General features: G+C 37.6%; 1 protein-coding gene across 1 annotated transcript in view; it reads left to right on the top strand.

Moving 5' to 3' along the window:
- The window catches only part of LOC112125929 (dystrophin-like), a 1,989,526-nt gene that overhangs the window by 1,360,350 nt on the left and 609,202 nt on the right, over positions 1-19,974 (top strand). The window contains exon 48 of the mRNA XM_026648920.1: positions 8,566-8,730. Coding sequence (XP_026504705.1) covers positions 8,566-8,730 — 165 coding nt within the window. The remainder of the gene's footprint in view (positions 1-8,565; positions 8,731-19,974) is intronic.

Here is a 19,974-nt window from a genome sequence, read left to right as displayed (position 1 = left end):
CCCTTTGACAAAAACAAATGTTTGTGTCTCACCAGAGCCAGAAAAAGTTATTTTGTTCATTTGTTGGTTGTGTTTGCTTTTTTTTTAATTGAGGGGAAGTTTAGCATATCACTGATTAGTAACGTAGTGCCTTGTCACTCTGCTAAAACTATTTCTATGGAATTTCTCTAATTCACAGATGTAAAGTAACAAAATGCCTGACTATTCATCCTCAGAAAACGATACTCCAGAGGGATAGTTTACTATGTCCACATAGTTAGAAATGAAGCAAAGTTCAAATTGAACACTTGTTTCTGATTCAGGGGATCAATCCTGCTCCCATCTGTGTTATTTGGAACTTTGTCATTAATGTCAATCAGACCATAATTTAATCTTCAGGTTCTTTGTTTGATACATATTGGTTGGGAAGGTATTCCCAACTGTCAACAAGGGAGACAGATATGAACGTAACTAGTGAACTGCTCTGTACTAATTCTGCTTGCAGGATAAAAGAGTCTGTGTGTGTTTCAGACATTTGATGGGTGGGGTTATATTAAATCATGCTGTGCTATACCGATGACATATCACATCATATCACCGTGGAAGGTGTGATAAAGTGTATCATCATATGGCACAGTGCCCTGTTTTAGTAGGGTGAGGGTAATTTTCTTGGGCCAGCAGGAAGACACCCAACTTCTCAAAAGGAGAGGGGACTTTGACATACCAGGGTACAATCCATACTAATGAGTAGCTGTTTCACCCATGCCTTCTAACCAGATAGGCAAAGACTATATAGCTGTCCACCGGGGGGTGGGAGTGGGGGGGAGGTTTTAGTAGTTGCCAAGTGCACTTGTGAGAAGCTGAGGGATGACCCCAATGTTTTCAGAGAAAGGAGATTCAGTATAGTTGGAATCTCAGTACGCTCTGGAGGTAGCTGACAGTGTTGGTACCATTATGACATACCGGGGCACAATCCAGACCAATGGGTAGCTATGTCACACCTGCCCTCTAACCTGGCCTGCCCTTTACAATGCTTTGCTGCTGTAGCCTCCAGTCTGGACTGCTCACAAACAGCTGCCAGCATGCAAGTCACTCCCAGCTATGTCTCTGTGTGCCGCAGCCGGCCAGCCAGACCTTGGCTCTTACCAGCCTTTGTTATATAGCAGGTGACCCCAGAACAGTCCTAGTAGTGTCTAACTTAACAAACTATATCAGATTCAAGCACATTTTCCCAACATATGCTTTCAGCAGTCTTACTGAACAAACTTCTCTCAGAATCCAGCAAAGGCTTCCTTTGTAACTTCAGGTGCCGTGAATGTGATGGGCAGAGGAAGAGAGAGGGGGTCACTTGGGGTATTTGTCCCTCCTTTTTACAGTTTCAGTCCCCCTCATGAAAAAAAAACATTTCCAGCTAAGATTCAGGAGACAAAGAGTCTATGAGAAAGAATATTCCCTGCTGTTTTTTTCACCTATTTGAACTTCCTTTGTCTCTCCTTCCTGCTTGACGACTCTGTTTACTGCTTCAATGCAAATTAAGCAGAGCATGCATTCCTTTATCTGTTTGCAAACTTCTGCTTGGGTAGGGGGTGTAGTCTGGAACATGTATTAAAAGCATCATACAGAGAAATTTTATAACTTCACATTTTGTGTTGCCACATGTATTTTATCAGGACAATATTGACTATCAAATTATGAGTTTTCAAATGATACCTCACAAGGTATAGTTTGTACAACAATTATTATAAGTAGTATGTAGGGTCTTTCACAGGGAGACTCTGTCCCCAGACATACTGGAGCTGAGCCCCTTCTCCTGCCTCAAAATGGACATCAGTGTATGCCTGGGGGAGAGCAAGGGGCGTCTCTGTCTCCCATTGGCTAGCCAGGTGGGAGCAAGGGGATTTGAGTTTCTCTTATGTCCCCACTCAGTGTAAAGCCTTCCCAGTCATCTGGGAGACATCTCATCATGATTACTGCCCTGCCCTTCCTCCCTATTGTTCAGGAATTTTTTACCATTGACCCAAAACTTGTAGGAGTCTAGAGAGTTTTTCAGCTTCCTCAGAGCATTGCAGTGCTTAGGTTAAAAGAATGCAGGAATTTCACTGTTAGGAAGTTACAGTAATGTCTGTCAAAACGTTTGGCCAGTGTCTACTGCAGGCAAAAGCTAAAGAATCAGCTCCAAGAGGTAAAAGAAACCATGATATGGGTAAGGTGCCTGTAAGGAGAAGGGGAGACCTAAAATTGTCAGACCGAGGTCCACCTTGCTACCTTCTGCCCCCATTGTGGGAGGTGGAGAGAATGAGCACACTCAGAACTGAGCTGAGTCCTAGGGGTTAGACTTACAAGGATTTGTCCCAACTCATTGGTTATATGGTGTGCTCTCTGTAACTTCAAACTGGACGTAGTTCAATATCTGCAATGTCAGAGGGAAGGGGCAGATAGTGTCCCACCCCATTATTAAATTAATAAAGTTGTGGCCTCTCTCTGTTTTGCATTCACCTTTGCATCTGATCATTATTAGATATTGCAGCTATGCATCTTCTTCTGGGAAGCCACATGCATTGACTGCTTAATTGTCAGATAGGTCAATAAATCTTTTACTAGACACACATTTTCTCTCTCTCTTATCCCATTAAGATTCTTAATGTTTCGTGAGCCCTGCATGGTTATGTGAAAATTTAGGATACTTAAAAACAAACAAACAAAAATCCAGCAACAACAACAAAGAAATGTTGGTATGACTTCTGCGCCTAGAATTCTTAGTATTTTGTTGCAAGATGCAGCTACTGTACTGTAAGTAATCCAAAACAGTCTTTTCTTCATAAGATAGATTTTTAGTCTTTTTTAAAATTAAATCTAACACCTTCCATGGCCAAACCTCTCTCTGAGACAGTGGACTATTTCACACTATGCTATTATGTTAAATGATAGTTTTAGTTAGAACCTGTTTTCTCTCTGTTCATAATTAAGATAAAAGAATGTGCCGTAAAAAATCATGTCAGTTGATGTATCTAATGTACTTTTTAAGAATCTACATTTAATTAGAACTATTTTGTCCCCTCTCATTCATATGTATAATGAATTTATGACAACCTTTACAGTTATATTAATAACATAATCATATTTGAAGTAAGATATAATATGTGGTTACTAATATTTTTTTTTAACATGGGGGGAAACAACGTAGTGGGGGAGGCTTTATAGAGCCAGGTGAATCATTTTACTCTTCTCATTACCAACATTTGAATTATACTAAAAGATCAGTAAGTGCATCAGTACTTTGAGGGCAAAATGAGCACTACAGACCCAGGAAATTCTGAATTAAGGTTAAACTTAAAAGAAAGCCAAACATGTTAAGGTATGGAAATACATAATTAGTGCACATAACTGTACTCTATGCTTTAATAATGCCATGCAATAACCATACCGTTACAGTTAGTGTTTTTAATCCTAGGTTAAACTATTTTCTTACGGGCCTGCGACACTTTTTCACTTGTTTTTGCCTTCTGGTATCACTCCAGCCTAACTGCCTAGATTGCAACTGCAGTGATTTCTGCTCCACTTTGTCACTGCCTTTTCTGCCTTGGACTACAGCACTGATTTTGCATTCCACATTGCTTCCATCTCAGTATGCAATGTACAGAGGAATATCTTTGAGCTGAACAATCAGCCAAAAAAAAAATTCATAGGAAAAGTTTCATTGCACAATAGCGTGAGTGGTTTTACATTAAATGAAAAAAGAAGGGGAAGGACGTCTTGTAGCGATAGTTAAGTTCCTTATGAGGGATAAAAGGTCATCTAACACCTAAGGTTGGAAACAGCCCTTGGGATTACTTCTTAGTTCTGTAACGGGGATGATATGAAAATATTTGTATAAAGATTCAAACTTTTGATCTGAGGTTATTTTATTCAAACTTCTCAGAACATTCTGATATTCCCAAAGATGTTAATTACTTTTCTGGTAGTTTTTTAAAATTTATCTTAATGCAGACAGTAAACAATATGAATATTCAGCGATGTAAAATTAAATTACTTCAAAATGGTATGCATTTTAAGATTACAACAATAATGAACATCTTGTGAAAACCTGGGTCAGTTTATATAAAATTAGCATCATCTACTGTTTGCCAATTTAGAGCTTAAATCTTTTCAATTATTCTATTACTTAAGATGCCAATCAGTCTAACTTAACTCTTCAACTAAAGTACTAAATTTCAGTATCTAAAGTTTTACAATTAATATTTAGACATGCAGCCAAAACTGCAAAGGTTCTTTGATGTTAAAGTCAGAGTCTCTTTCTTTAATCCACCTTTCTGCCAGGTCCACTTTTCTCTGGAGGCAGACAAAGGTGTATCTTTCTATGTTCTGTTGATTTGCTGCCAGTCAAGCCAGTGTTCCGTGATATTAATACATATTCATGGGGAGCAATACAGTTGGTTTTTAGCAGCCTACTGATATTGGAATAGGATTAGAAGGCACCTCCTATGTCATTGAATCCAGTCCCCTGCTATCTCAGACAACCTCATCATATAATTCCCTTAATAAATTTATCAAACTCTATCTTAAAACTAGTTTGCTTGTTTTCTCCCATTGCTCCCTTGGCTGGTAGAAGTGCTTCTAATTTCCTCTAGCTGACCAGACATTTTCTTGATTGGTGTCTACTAGCTATGGTAAAAACAATGTATTGAACAGGTCTCAAACCTTTTCTATTGCTTTTACTTCATAATAGTCTTGCCTGAGACTTCTCCCAACAGAGAGAGAATTTGGGTTTCTCATATGGTAGCATAAAACACCCTCCTTGGATCTTACAGGGGTTACATTTATTGACATACTGTCAAAATCTGCTAATCTCAGGTACTTTTAAGATAACTATTACTGGAGTTCTCGTCTTTGTTTCTTTATGTCGAGTAATAGGTCTCATGCCCTAGGGTTAGGAATCTATAGAATAATCTTGGATGTTTTTCAAGACCTCATCTAAGAAGTTAACTCGTATTATAGATATGACTTTTTTGTTTGCATGATAAATTAGTTGACATGGAACCTTACATATAAAATATCTCATTTTTTTCAAAATATTAACCATTTAACAAATTTAGTTTTTCTTCATACAAAGATAATCCCATGCCAGTGCTACAGTATTTAGCTCAGGATTCAACTCTTTTATGAACAGAGTATGACCCCCAGGACTTCCTGATGTCAGCTGGCAGAGGTCACAGGGGTACATAAAGGTTACAGGAATCCCCTGGGTCTGGTATCTACATATTAGTTCACCAAAGAATGTCATCTTTAATGAAAACCTGAGTCATGATGGTCATCATAATCATTTTGAGATGTATATATGGAACATATGTGAGGAGTTATGTATATAAGTACTAAAAATTATGTTCACTAGGTCTGCGACTTAAAGTAGGTCATCAAAAGGTTATTCACATAGTCCTGTCATGCGGTGGGAGAGGAGAGGGGAGGGGAGAGAGATGCTCCCTCTCTGGCCATGAGCAAATTGAGTACTGTATTGTTAATAGTGGATACCCATTTACAGTCTGAGCAAAATGCTAATCAATAGATTGCAGGGGCTGCAGGAAAAAAACAAAAACACCAGGGATTATTCTGTTAAGAAGGAAGACCGTGAACTTTTGGAACTATACCTGAGGTGCAACTATACGGAGGGAGGGGGGATGGAGTGAGGAGTGGCAGGGCTTTGGAGAAGGGATGGGGCAGGAGGCAGGGTAAGGAGGTTTGGTTTTCTGCAAATAGAAAGTTGGCAAATTTATCCTCAGAGGTCTTCTGGGGGTAAATCAACTTATCTAGATATTTGCCTATGCTACAGGCTACATAAAAAGCACTAGCGAAGTCAGTACAAACTAAAATTTCATAGACAATGACTTGTTTATACTGCTCTGTATATTATACACTTAAATGTAAGTATAATATTTATATTTCAATTTATTTATTTTATAATTACATGGTAAAAATGAGAAAGTAAGCAATTTTTCATTAATAGTGTGCTGTGACACTTTTGTATTTTTATGTCTGATTTTGTAAGCTTTTAAGTGAGGTGAAATTTGGGGGTACACAATACAAATCAGACTCTTGAAAGGACTACAGTAGTCTGGAAAGGTTGAAAGCCCGTTTTTATTAAGTCCTCTTTTTTGTGTAAATTATATTTCCAATGTCAATAACTTAGAATGCGGAACGTAAAACCTAATTGTTTTAGTTTACGCATTATTTGTACATTTTGATGTTAGAAGCTGAATATATCTAAGAATATAGCTAACTGTGCTCTTCTTTTTGGAAAAAGAAAACCATCACATTAATGTTTCCTTTCTTCTTCTTAACACACTTGCCTTAACACCCCTGATAAATGTTGATTTGAAATTAGTTTATGTTTAAACCTTTCAGGAGTAGGCTCAGATTTATATAGTGGACCTCTGTCTCTGATCACTTGTTTACTTTCAAGAATAATATCTCTGTTGAACTTGTTTATGTTAATATTAAAGTTTCTAAACATTGCAGATTAACATTCAAATGTTGTAAAAAAGATGAAGCTAATCTTCTGTGAAATTAATCCAACGTCTGCATAGATATTGAATTAACACATAAGGGAAATGGATGCATTTTTAATTGTTTTCCTTCACCTCAGGGGATATATGCTGTACTATGAGTGGAAGTGATTTTATTATACTTAACAAGATTAAGAGAAAACAAAAAGGGATTTGACTTATTGGTCAGATTTTATTAGATATTGGAGCAGTGGTTCTCAGCCTATTTATCACTGTGGGCCGTATATGCAGCGCTCTGTGTTATTTGGGCCACACCCACACTATATATATACTACCTGTATATCTACCTGGGCCACAGCTGTGTGCTGATTGTGCCACAGGTTGTGAACCACTGTGTTAGAGTATTAAGGAAAAACAGTAACAGTGAAAATCATTTAACATATTGGGGAAATATATGAATGACAAAAACGTGTTTTTGTCATTCATATAAATGACAAATAAAATAAACTATATATAAGTGTGTTATTCCTTTGATTTAGTCTAATTTATATTTTCAAATGGACTATTATTTGGAAAAACAAAGTGAAAGTTATTGTCACGAGATTCATATTTTCCTCCCTTTATCTCAGCTGTGTTTTTCATAGAAACCTTCATTGCATTCTGGTCTCTAATGGTTTTAGATTTATTGTGTTATGTAAATAACGGAGATGAAAGATTAGTAGGTAGTATGCATCAGTAATATTTTTGTAGTCAGCCAATAGCATAGTAGTGCTTCCATTAATATAGTGTAACTCCAAAGGGAATATTGTGTTTATCAGATGCTTCCCTCATTTTGCTACTTTTAAAAGAGCCATTTTAGTAAAAGCCTGCTCTTAGAAACATGGGCCACAGGGAAGACTGATTTTCTTAATCTGCAGAGCAGACCCACTTTTTTTGTCCAAGTTGAATAATTAATTGCCACCCTTTTTAATACAACGTGAGCACCGCATTGGTTTAAAGGATGCTGGAAAGAAGAAAACTGATTTTTTTCTTTACTATTTTTATTTCCATCTTCTTCTTGTCTTAATTTCTAGCACTTCTATGTTGCGGATTAGTGCTATACCATCTAGTACAGGGGTGGGCAAAGGTTTTGGCCTGAGGGCCACACCTGGGTGGGGAAATTGTATGCAGGGCCATGAATGTAGGGCTGGGGCAGGGGATTGGGGCTAAGGTGGGCTACCTGTCTGCCCTGGACTTGCGCTGCTCCCAGAAGTGACCGGCACCATGTCCCTTCAGCCCCTGGGGGAGGGAAGGGCAGAGGGCTCTGCGCGCTACCCTCGCTTGCGGGTACCTTCCCCCAAGCTCCCATTGGCTGCGGTTCCCTGTTCCCGGCCAAGGGGAGCGTGCGGGGCCTTAGTTTGCCCTCCCCTGATCTAGTAGCTCTTACTTTCTGATGCTATTGAGAATCGCTGTGGATAAATATGAACCTGCCTGAGGCTTTGCCTAAAAACTGTAGAACTCAGACTGGAGGCACAAGTAAATATATATATATTCCTCTTATTTTTTTCTATTTGTATGTGTACTTTTTTATCTGTACTTCCATGTTCCAACCTGACTGGAAACGAGCAGAACTATGGATCTTTTAAGAAAACATGTTCTCATGAGATTTCCAGATTTAAGAGGTTTAGATAGTTTGAATTAGCATCTGGACATTTGAATGTTTATCTGAACTTAAATGAACTGCCAGCCCCTTTCAGATTTGTATATTCATTATTAAAATATTATACTCAACGTAAAAGGTTTTATACTGAAACAGTTTCACTTCCTGAGAAAACAACCTTCCTTTATGTAGCACACAGGAGTAGGTGTACATCTGAATAACTGAAAACATGAGAAATGTGACACCACTTGTTTTCCAGGGGGAGTGTTGTGGTAAATATATGCAACCATTTAGTACAGTCCTTTAATATGTGCATTTATTTCTTTAACTCCCCCCCGCCCCGTGTGTACATATGATTTATGCTCTCTTAACAATATAAAAGTGCACTATTATGTTGCTACATGTAGCTTATTTTTTTCTCTTTCAAATCAAATTTCTGGTATTTTTAAGGTATCCAAAGATCTACCGGAGAAAGAAAAAGAAATTGAGCATCTGCTAAATAATTTCACCCAGTTTGAACAACAGTTAAGTCAGCTGATATTGTGGGTATCTCCCGTCAAGGATCAATTAGAACTTTACAACCAAGTGGGCCAACTAGGAGCTTTCAATATTAAGGTAATGTTTTCTTTTTAAAATTTCTGTATTTTTCACTGATAGAAAGTCAGCTCTACAATGAAACGTGGATTTTTTGTCCCTCCTTCCCTCTTATTCCTAAAAAACAAAACATTTCTTGTGACATTGACAGTGTAATTTGTGCAATCTGTTTGGTTTGCCATCATTTTCCACTGAGTTATGAAAAAAAATAAAATTGTAACAAATACTTTCTGCTTAAGAATCCAAAGAAGAAATATGACTCAAATACTGTTAATTGTCAGTGCACTGATAGGGGAATTAGCTGTGCAGCTCACGTTAACAATAAAGTCTCATGAAACAAGTTGAGAATAGTCCCCTAGACCTCTAGTATTAAAGATTCTATGCATTGAGATGCATTTTATTTATTTACTTATTCTTTTACCAGCAGATGCGAGGTTTAGAACAAATCATTGCAGAGGATAAATGTAAAGCTGTGGCAGCTTTATCTTTGAGAATATTTGTACCCTATTCTTTCATACCAGAGTAAGGACCTTGAATATTTGTGCTCTGAGAAATCTAAAGTAGTTATAAAACATCATGTATGGTATGGATTGGATTCTGCAAACCATTACTAGAGTAAGCAGTGGTTAATACTAGTGCCGTACCAATATCTTCAGTGAAATAACACTCAGGAATAAATATTTTATGTGGTGATAAGGTTTGTAAGTTCAAGTCCTGTATTGTGGTTAGATATAACTCAGCAGATATAGGGTCATGTTTTGATACTCTTACTTACAGTGAAAAGTATCTAACTCTACAAATAGCCTCATTGAAGTCATTAGGCCTACTTATGAAATAAAATACTACTCAATGCAAGCAATAGTATTGTAATCTGACACCTGATGTGTAATCATGTGTAAAACAAAATATATGTTTGAATAGGATGAATGAATGATGTCAGAGAAATTAGATTTAAAAAAATCTATTACGATGATACAGTTTGTTGGGACTGCATCTAAATGGTTTCTGCATGTAGGACATCATGACCCCTTAGGGGGCTGTGTGGTTATTATGTGGGGGTCATGAGCTGTCAGCCGTCACCCCAAAACCCTGCTTCACCTCCAGCATTTATAATAGCGTTAAATATATATAAAAAGTGTTTTTAATTTATATGGGGGGGTTGCATTCAGGGGCTTGCTGTGTGAAAGGGGTCACCAATAGAAAAGTTTGAGAACCACTGGAGCATTTGGATGTGTATGTGCATGTGAAATAGATTGGGACACATCCCCAGCTAGTGAAAATTGGTTTAACGCCATTGAAGTCAGCAATTGAAATCAATGGAGTTTCAAGAGTTTACACCAGCTGAGGATCTGTCTCACTCTTTGATTAATGGTCAAGTGGAAGATTTTCTTAGACCTTGCTGTGTTTTGTATCAAAACACAATGTTTGGTGAAACAGCATTTCAAAAAAAATTGTTCTAAGAATACAGTAGAATTATTGTTTTGCCTTGAATGAAGTGAAACTGTAATTATTTCCAAATAATTGAGTTGAGTTGAAGCTGTTTATTAATTTGGCTTAATTCTATTTCTTTTATACCAAAACACTTTGTATCTCACACAATCGATTTATATAAAGCTGATCTCAAGTCCTGTAACTGACAGAATGAGTTCAGTTACAACATTGATTCTGTCTTTGAAAGATATAAAATAGTTCAATTGCAAATGCCTTTGTATATAGTGAGCAAAGAATGTATTTATGTTTTTGCAAAAAATAATCTGTGTTTATTTCCTGTAATTTTAACAGATTTTATGCTTTATATTTGTATTATGTCCTTTCTGGTGTTCTTTTCCATGGTCTCCATTACTGTCCAGAAACATTCCATCGGAAATTGGCTAAATTGCTGTGAATTATAATAGAGTATTGCTTTCTTAATGTTTGTGAAAAACCACATTCTGATTGGCTGTATGGGGCCTCTTTTGTGATGTCTTAGTCATTCTCCACATGGAGCTCTGAAACAAAAAGACAAAAAATATTCCTATAATGCTGAATGGGTGAGATAAAAATTTAATGGTGGAAGGGGATGAAAAGTGGCAAAGGCTGGTCCCTAAGCTTTCTCTCTCCAGTACCTTCGCTGTTTTTCCATTTCTCTGCCAGAAATCAGCTTCTTTCCCGGTCTAGTTATTTATACCTAATCTATTTCTATTTTATATACAGTGCTTCTCTCTCTCCATGACAGCTGCCTCTTCCCTTTTGTTGTGTACACACACACTTCCGTTCAATAAGAAGGGCTGCTTTTAGATTATAACATTATGTATAAACTGATTGAGAGCCTTAAACCAGCTACATGTTCTGCTAAGAGCAGCCTTGCCACAAATGGCAAGCATAAAGGGAAGCAACAATTTATTTTTGAAGTCCCCCTGCTAGTGCATCTCCAGGTGGGTGCTTCAGAGGGAAACCACTGCTTCCCTCTGCAGCCCGGTGGTGCAGTGCACACAAGTTCCACCTTATCTGATGCACCCTCATTCTCTACTTCATCATATTCCTGCACTGTTATTCCATGCCACAGTTTGTTTGTTCCTGTAAACATGCATGTGAACAACTTTGAAAATGATGGCATTACTCATCTGAGTAAAGTTACTCTGTGCATGTGCTGTATTGGGCCCATAAATTGTAAGCTCCTTACCAAATGTATATATTTCTCTCGCCATGTAAATGACATAATTGTAGTTTTATTGCATTATTAAGATTCCGAATTGTCCAGGGAACCTCACAAAACTAGAAAATTAACAATAAATCTCTAGAAGACAGTTAAGAAATGGTGCTGAAATATTTTTCCTACTAAATTCTCTTCTCCTTCTATTATGAACCACTTTTCTTTGGAATGACATGTTTTAGAGCATCATCACCAACCTAAAATCAAACTTTTTTGTTTAAAGGGATTTTATGTTAAATTAAAAACCCATACGCTTCTAGAAGTAAACCAAGGTGGGAATTAGAAGGCAACTGGTGGATGTGTGCCTGAGGCTGTGTGCTCCAGTAGGTTATTACTGCACTCCCTTTGTTGTATTTTGTTGCTTTATTCACATGTATTATTAACCAGTTGGTTTATGCACCTAGTGTTGGAAGACCAAATAGATGCATCTGAAAATCTCTTCCTTCATGCCTGATGGAAAGGACTTTTAATGTATGATTTAAGGATACGTAGAATAAAGTATAATAGATTGCAAATGGATCATATAGGTCTATTTGTGTGCTGGATAGTGAACCTTCTGTTAAATTTTCATTGTTTTTTTTATTCAGTTTGTCTGGCTTATAAGCCATTTATTTTTATTAAAATTGTATTGGTTTGTGGATAAAAGAATTCATTTTATAAGTAATGTTGGCATGAACAATTTTTATTACTTTTTATTGTGGATGATATAGGACAGGGTCATTGACAAAAAAGATTATTGGCATATAAAACATAATAGGTTTTTATCTGAATCCTCGTCTATGTCAATAGATTGTGTTTTAATGTATTTAAAGCGCACAGATTTATGCTTTGCTTAGTTTGTCACTTTCTTCAGTGCACTGAGCTAGCCCTTTACTAAAGATTTTGTATCTTATTGGATTGAAAGCAAATGTGGTATTTTAGGGATTATAATATTTGTATATGTAAGATGAAAGTTTTGGAATTGACTATTTTCTTAAAATATAGAAAAAAATCATACAATTATAGAAGTGTAGGACTGAAAGGGACCTGAATAGGTTAGTTCAGTCCCCTGCTCTCAAGGCAGGACACAGTATTAACTGAAATAAAGTAAATATAATTAAGAAGACAGATCATTAAACACAATTTCATAGGGACAAAACTAAAAAAAAAATGGAAAGTAGAAATATCCGTACATTGTGATTAGGTATGTGGAAGATAATCAGGGTAAATAGTTTTACAACCCACAACTGCCTGGCCCCAACCCAAATATAAACAACATTTTATAGATTCTGTAATGTTGAGCAAGGTTAACATTTTAAAATGGCCATTACAAACAGTAACGGCTTAAGGGCTGCACTAAGTCCCCAATTCAGCAAAGCACTTAAGCATGTGCTTAATTTTAAGCAAGTGAGTAATTCTCTTGCAGTCTATGGGAAATATATGTTTAGGATTAGTCATATGCTTAAATCCTGTACTGAATCAGAACCCAAAACTGATCTGTGATGTGCATGCTATATGCCATCATTTTGCTGTTGCTATTTTGTTTGTGTTTTGTGGGGTTTTTTTTCTTTTAACCTTTTTGTGCCTGTAAACAAGATAAAGGGTACAGCAATGTTATCATGTGAGCTCTGATTTTCTAGTATGTAATATTTTTGATAATCCACAATTAAACATTTCTTGGAATTATTCATTTTAAACTCTAATGTTTATAAACATTAATGGGTGAAATATCATTCTTCTTCTTTGAGTGGTGGTCCCTATATGGATTCCAAAAGGGTGTGCATGTGCACCATGCACCGGGGCGGGAACGGTTTCCTAGCAGTGTCCGTTGACCCGCCCATGTGTCCCCCTCATGTTTGCAGCTAAGGCTATAATAGGCCATGCGGGTAAATGCTGCTCCAGTTCCCTCTTACTGCCTCATGGCTAGAGTTGGAACCCTATTCCTTTGTGCTCTTAGCTTTGCTAAGAGAGTGATTTCCTGTCCGTTTCCCTTGTATATAGTTGTAGATAGTTTTTTGTGTTATGTAGTTGTAGTTACTCAGAGATATATGGTGTCGTTTTTCCCCCTATTTGGGGGAACTCTGGCCTCCTGGGGACTATGCCCCAGGTTCCTGGCTTCAAGAACTGTGCCTCTTGCCTGTTCTCATTTTCAGTGAGCAATGAACACTAGTGCTGTCTGTAATACCTCGGTGAGGCCCACATTACCCGCTGCACTATTTGTAAGTCGTTCCCGCCCAAAATGTGGGAAGATGGAGAACTTCACCTCTGGAAGCTTTTATTGGAAGAGGCCACATGCCCATGAGCGCATTCAGATCCGGAACCAACGGTGCACCACTCATCATTGATGGTCAGTGATCCTCTAAGCACCTCCCAGGCACCAGATCCGATGGTACCCAAGACCACTGGACAAGCCCTGCCATGAGAAGAAGCATGACATAGGCATAAGAGCAGATCCCCGTCCATGACTGCTCAGTAATGCTGCGTTTCCTCCCCAAGCTGCACCAGATTGGGTGAGAAGTCACGTGTAGATCCGACCAGACTGCTGCCTAAGTTTACCAGAATCAAGGATAAGGCAAAATGGAAGTGCAACCAGTGGTACTGTCGGCTGCCCCGGTACTCATTGGTGTATCTGCCACATACCCCACAAGGTCTGCTGACACCACCTGTACCCTCAGGATTGTCGCATATGACTCCCCACACTCACAGGTGCCTGGAACCACTGCTGTCAACAGAGGAGCTGCTCCTCCCATATCCATGGTCTCCATTTCTCTCTGCACTTCCACTCACGTGCTTCCTCCCCTCTCCAGTGAATGAACCATTGCTGCCACCACTGGGGTGAGATGTCCGATTGCCACATCACGGCCCTTCGGAACTGTCAGCGCTGCCATTTCCAGAACTGTCCTCGGAGTCCATATCCCCCAGTTTACAATCCCTTTGGTGTGGTGGTGTTATCCGTAGGGCCCACTAATCCACCAATGGCCAGAGACCATTATTTTTGACCCTACTGGCCATCCTGGGATCTGTTCCGGGGCCAAGGGGCACCATTGGTGGCTTCTTATAGGCCATTCCCCACTCACCCTCCAGCGCCATATGTTTATGAGAATGAGGAAGAAGAGGTGGAACCAGTTCTGCCAGTCCCAACTGCTGCCTCTTCATCCCCAGACAAGGTGCTCATTCCTGCCACACTCTCCCCACCGGACGACCACTTCCAATACCAAGAACCACTCTAGTTGGTGGCGATGGATCTGGGGATCCCATTGGAGGAAGTCCAGGACATGCAACATTCGCTCTGCTGGTGAAATATGATTTTCACAATTAAATTAAAGTAACAGAGTTCAAAGACCAGCTACCATGAGACAAAGAACAGCAGCTCCAAGTGCTGTTGGATAAGGGGACACTGCTGGCCAAGGTGGGCCTCCAGGTTGTTGTGGATGCGGCCAACATTGCCTCTTGGTCTTTGGCAACCGTGATCTGCAGGAATTGCTGGCTGCAGTCATCCTGGTTCCCCAAGGAGGTCCAAACCACCAAAGAGGACTTCCCCTTTTTTGACACACAAAAGTTCTTTAGTGAGAAAACAGACGAGACCCTCATTCTTTCAAAGACTCTGGTTCCTTAAAATCTACATCCTGGCCCCGAGGCGCAGAAAGCAGAAGTAGTCGTTCCATCCCCGACCTCAAGACCTCTATCCAGCATACTTGTAACAGCAACAGGAGCCGCAACCTAGCTGACTCCGGTTGCAGAGGCCACAATACCCCACCTCTGCCACAACCACCTGCTTGACCCACTTGCACTAGGAATGGTGGTAGATTCCAGACAATACACCTCCTTTGGCCCGGGGAATAATGAACATCTGTTTTCTTCTGATAAATATTCTTCCTATGATAAATCACTCTAATACCAAGGTAGTGAGCATAAAATAAATATTATTTAATTTAATATAATATATGTATGGTCAAGATAATTCTCGTCACAAATAAAATGATACATAATAAATATATCTTGGCATAGCCATAAATCCCACGTACTGAAAATCAGTGTAGGGATACCTAAATCAATTTGAAAAGACTTTACCCTTAACATTTGAGGAATAATTAATATAGCCTTTGACAGGTCAGTAAAATGAGGCCATCAAGTTTTTATGGCTAACATATGCTGTGTTGTGTACAAATTTTTGTTATTGTAGAAGGCAGCCTGGCTTAGTAACACAACTGGTCCCCGGACCATAAGTTAACACCACTGATTAAAACAGAGGTTTCCAAATACATGTTAAGTATTTAGTTTTAATAATTAACTTATTTCCCATTTAATAAATGAATAAGGATTTCACTAGGGATTAAAATCCATCTATAGTAATAGATAAGCTTCATTGACTTTAGTAAACTTTTTCCCACAAACAGCAGAAGCTGGTATCTTTTTAAAATCTTAAAACTGTCTACATGCATCTGCATTTAAATGTGTATTTGTGAACTATAATTTAAAGCATTAGGAATAGAAGATATGAAAAAACACACATTAAAGATCAGTTATTATTAAAGTGGTTTCCTGATCTGAATGTGTGTGTGCATATTACATAGCATTCTTTTCCCTGTAGAAAGATTTCTCTTCCTCTAATCTGTAAATAAAAATGACACCCTTTACCCTGCAGGTTTTTCCTTAGAAATGGAAGAACAATAATTTATATAACTGCAAATGCTCAGTGAAAATTCCCCAAATCCCCTTTTTCCTCTGTTCCCTGTTGTAATAGGTATGATTACAGTCACTGAATACCAACTACAATATTTTGATTACTACAGGCTGAACACTAGATGCAATAAAGACTAAAGAAGCTATGTGCATATACACAATTAGCTGTTCACAGCTTACTGTGAAATCTTACACAATTCATTGTTAGATCTGTATCATGGTTGGGAGGGGAACCCATTGTTCATTTTGGATAGTGGCAAAATACAGACTACTATCTGTAAATATTTGACTAGATACATGGAAGAGGAGAGGAATGCACCAGAATTTCTCAACTTTGCTGAAACAATTGCAAAGAATTCTGCCAAATGGATAATATTGATAATATTTAACCAGTTGAAAGCGTTGTGGATTCCTAAACTAAGATTAACAAATGCTGCATAGAAAAATCCTATAGAAATAGTATAATATACTGAGATACAGTGATATTATAAAATACACATAGTTCCCATCATAAAAGATGATGGGAAAATACCTGTTTTAACTTTCTGTCTCCTTAGTTTTGCATCTGGTTTATGGTGCCTTTATTGTCAGTGCTAAGTGGGATTGTGTGAACAATGCTACATACATTTTGTGAAGTACTCCTTTTCTCTGAAACTAATGATAATTTTCTCTCATCAGTGTGTTACTCAATTCTGATGGTCAGCCAAAAAGTATTACTTAGGTCATAGCACATTATTACATATTTCAATTTGTCCTTATTGTTTTACAGGTAATGTGTTGATGCTATATTTAATCAATATCTGAAGGCTTTGTTATATAAATTTTAAAAATCCACTACAAAAGTTGTATGTTCTATAGATCAGGAGTGCATAAAGTTAGCATCACCGATAGCTGCATCAAAAACTTCCCAAAGTCCTTAAAGCCACATAATTTGCCTAAATATTTATTACATAAATCCGCACAACTATAATATTTGTTCTTGCATCTTTGGTAAAGGAATAGAAGTTGTTGCATGTTCAAATTCACCAGGTAGGATTGCTAAATGCAACAGTTTATTTCTCTGCAGACCATGTATACTCTTTAGCTCCAATTTTGGAAATCCCATATAGGTGTTTGACTTTGTTTAGACTGAAGCTGAGGTATCTAAAGGCTAATTATAGGCTTACATTTTGAGCACAGCAGAAATCTACTTCAAATTTACACCATTAGTTTTACTGCATGCAGTTCCAATTCAAACCAGAAAGAAAATACATGTATTATTTTTAAAATAGCATGATTTTTATGGGCCTGATTTTTGAATGCTTGAAATTGGCAGTACTCATTTAAGGATGTGGTTAACTTTAGGCATATGCTTAGATCCCATTCAAGTCAGTGGAACTACTACATTCATAAAATTAAGTGTGTGCTAAAGTGCTTTAGTGAATAAGGGCATTAAGTAGGCATACAATATGAGCATGTTGAAAGTCCCCATATCATTTCAATTTAGACTTCCCAATAAAACATACTGGATTTCAGCACATGTGCAAGCCCTCTAATAACCTTTTACACCTAGTATATTCAACTCCAGCTGTAGATATATTATGTATTTGATATACTTGGTATTTCCCAATAATGCACTATTACAAGCATACAGCTATAGACCCATACACTGCATTAACAGTAGTGCTATTAACAATTTGTGGAGCTCCAGAAAAATATCTGAAGCTAGTTGTTAAAGCATTAGCATTTATGGTCTGTAAATACTTTCCTGCTGACTCTTCTGTTGAGTTATGTGAACTTCACCTGCTGGGAAAAATTATGGTTCCTAAAGTAGTTAAATTAAGCAGTGATGTTTTAATTACCTCAAAAAAGAATATTTGTTTCAGAAGCTTGAGAACAAAATGTCAGAAGACTAACCAACTCCATTCCCCTTTGCTGTGTTTTCTCTGACTATTTTTTCCTTATAATCCCAATAATATTTATTTATTTTTTCATTTATTAAGTGTTTTCATTGCCGTTTTCCACATCATTAATACCGTATACACTGGGGTTTGGGAGAAAATACCTTTGGGGAGGAGTGTGAGGTAGGTTGTTTTGCTGTTTGCCGACTTTTGTTTTGTTATGTTTTTGTTCCTATTTTGGGGCAGAATAGTTGTGAGAGGCAGAAGAAGGGAAGGTATTTGGTTGTCTTGGCTGGGACTCTCTCCCTCCGACTCCCCCTTTGGTTTTATTTCTTTCCTTCTTTCTTTCTTAGTGTCTATATCACCTTGGAAGTATTTACATGAACATAACATATATTTGAACACTAGAAAAACTAATTTCTAAATTCAACCACGGAAAAAATATTATATTTTTAAAAGTTAAGAATGAAGTGATGAACATCGCAATTCTTGCTATGTCTATTAGAGAAATAATATGAAAACTGTATGGAAACCTTGACGAAAAGGGGAATAAGTGGACTCGTTGGTCATTTAAAAGAGGTGTGTTGCTAGTGGGTGGAATCACCTGAGATGGGGCGTTGAAGAGATAGGAGTGGATGGTCCTTGTAAATTCTTGTGGGGAGGGATTTCTTTGCTAGAATCTAAAAATTTCTAGAAGATGGGCAGGACATCTGCTAATGTGGTTCTTTATAAAAGTTTGCTAGCTCAACATATTCTTTAATCTTCAGTGTTCACAGAATTCAATTCACTAGGTGGTTATTTCTGATTTTACCTGTATTAAATGTGAAAGTTCCTGGTCAACACCACAAATGGGGGATTAGTGTTTAGTGATTACCAAACATCAAATATGAATTTATCTGATTAAACATGCCTGAAGTATAAGGAAGTTGTAAGAAACAATCAATTGAATGGCAGAAGTAATGAAAATACCTCATTCAAAATGTAAACATTACTAAAGGTTGTAGTAACATGGACAGGATTTGTGCTCATCTTAAAAAGTGCGAACAGGCAGTTTCATCACACTCTTCAAGATTTAATATGGCTTTAAATATATTTTTTTCTATTGAAGTGAAAGATTTTAGAATATCAATGAATTTGATCCTGCAAATGAGACATTTTCAGTGCCATGGTAGCCATAAATGAACATCACTAAATCAGTACAAAGTCAGCTGAAGAGAAGAAAAAGAAAAAGAAACTCATTCTCCCTCAAGTCATATCCTCATGTAAATCATCCTTGCAGGCAGAACCCAGTATAAGTGTGTCTTGCAATATACTCTGATGACAAACAAAAATAGAGTCTTTTGAAACAATAGGCTAATTGAGCTCCAAAGTTGAGGCACCTCCATGGAAAACAACTTGCTCTCTCTACTCAGATGCACAAATAGGAATTCATATCTTTCATATGGTACTGGTGAAGAGTTAAAACAATAGAGAGTCCTGACACAAATGTTTTTGATGGCTTCAGTTAGCCATTTTTTTAAAATCACATTGACTCACTGTTTCTCTTTTCATCACAATAGGTTGCAATCTTAACCCTCATCTTTTATGATTCTGCACTGGCCCAAATAAATGTATGTTTAGCTTGATATACTTAATGCTGGAAAACAATAGGCTTTTCAGATTTTCTTGAGTTTAATTGAAAATTTTAGGGTCATCTGCTTTCCTTTTCACAGGCTCACTTACATAAATGTCACAATATAAGTAAGGTACTATACAACTATTTGAGTTTAGCAATGTTCATTTTTAATATTTTCAGTTACCTGCCATTAACTCACTAAGTCTAGTAAGAGCACATAAAGGATCTTTATAATAGATATGGACAAAAATATTAAAATGCTTGGAACTGATTGATGTCCTCAACAAGCATGTCATCAACTGGGGACCATTGCACCAACCAGAATGACCACAGTTGATGATGTCACACTAGCCATTGTGTAGTGAAGTTCCCAGATCTGGCTCAATCCTGCAGGGCCGGCTCCAGGGTAAGCGGCA

This window comes from Terrapene carolina, unplaced genomic scaffold (assembly GCF_002925995.2).
Source record: "Terrapene carolina triunguis isolate 2854851 unplaced genomic scaffold, T_m_triunguis-2.0 Scaffold22, whole genome shotgun sequence".
NCBI lineage: Eukaryota > Metazoa > Chordata > Testudines > Emydidae > Terrapene > Terrapene triunguis.
The sequence above is the reverse complement of the archived record's forward strand: the minus strand, read 5'-3'. Positions and strand labels throughout refer to the sequence as shown.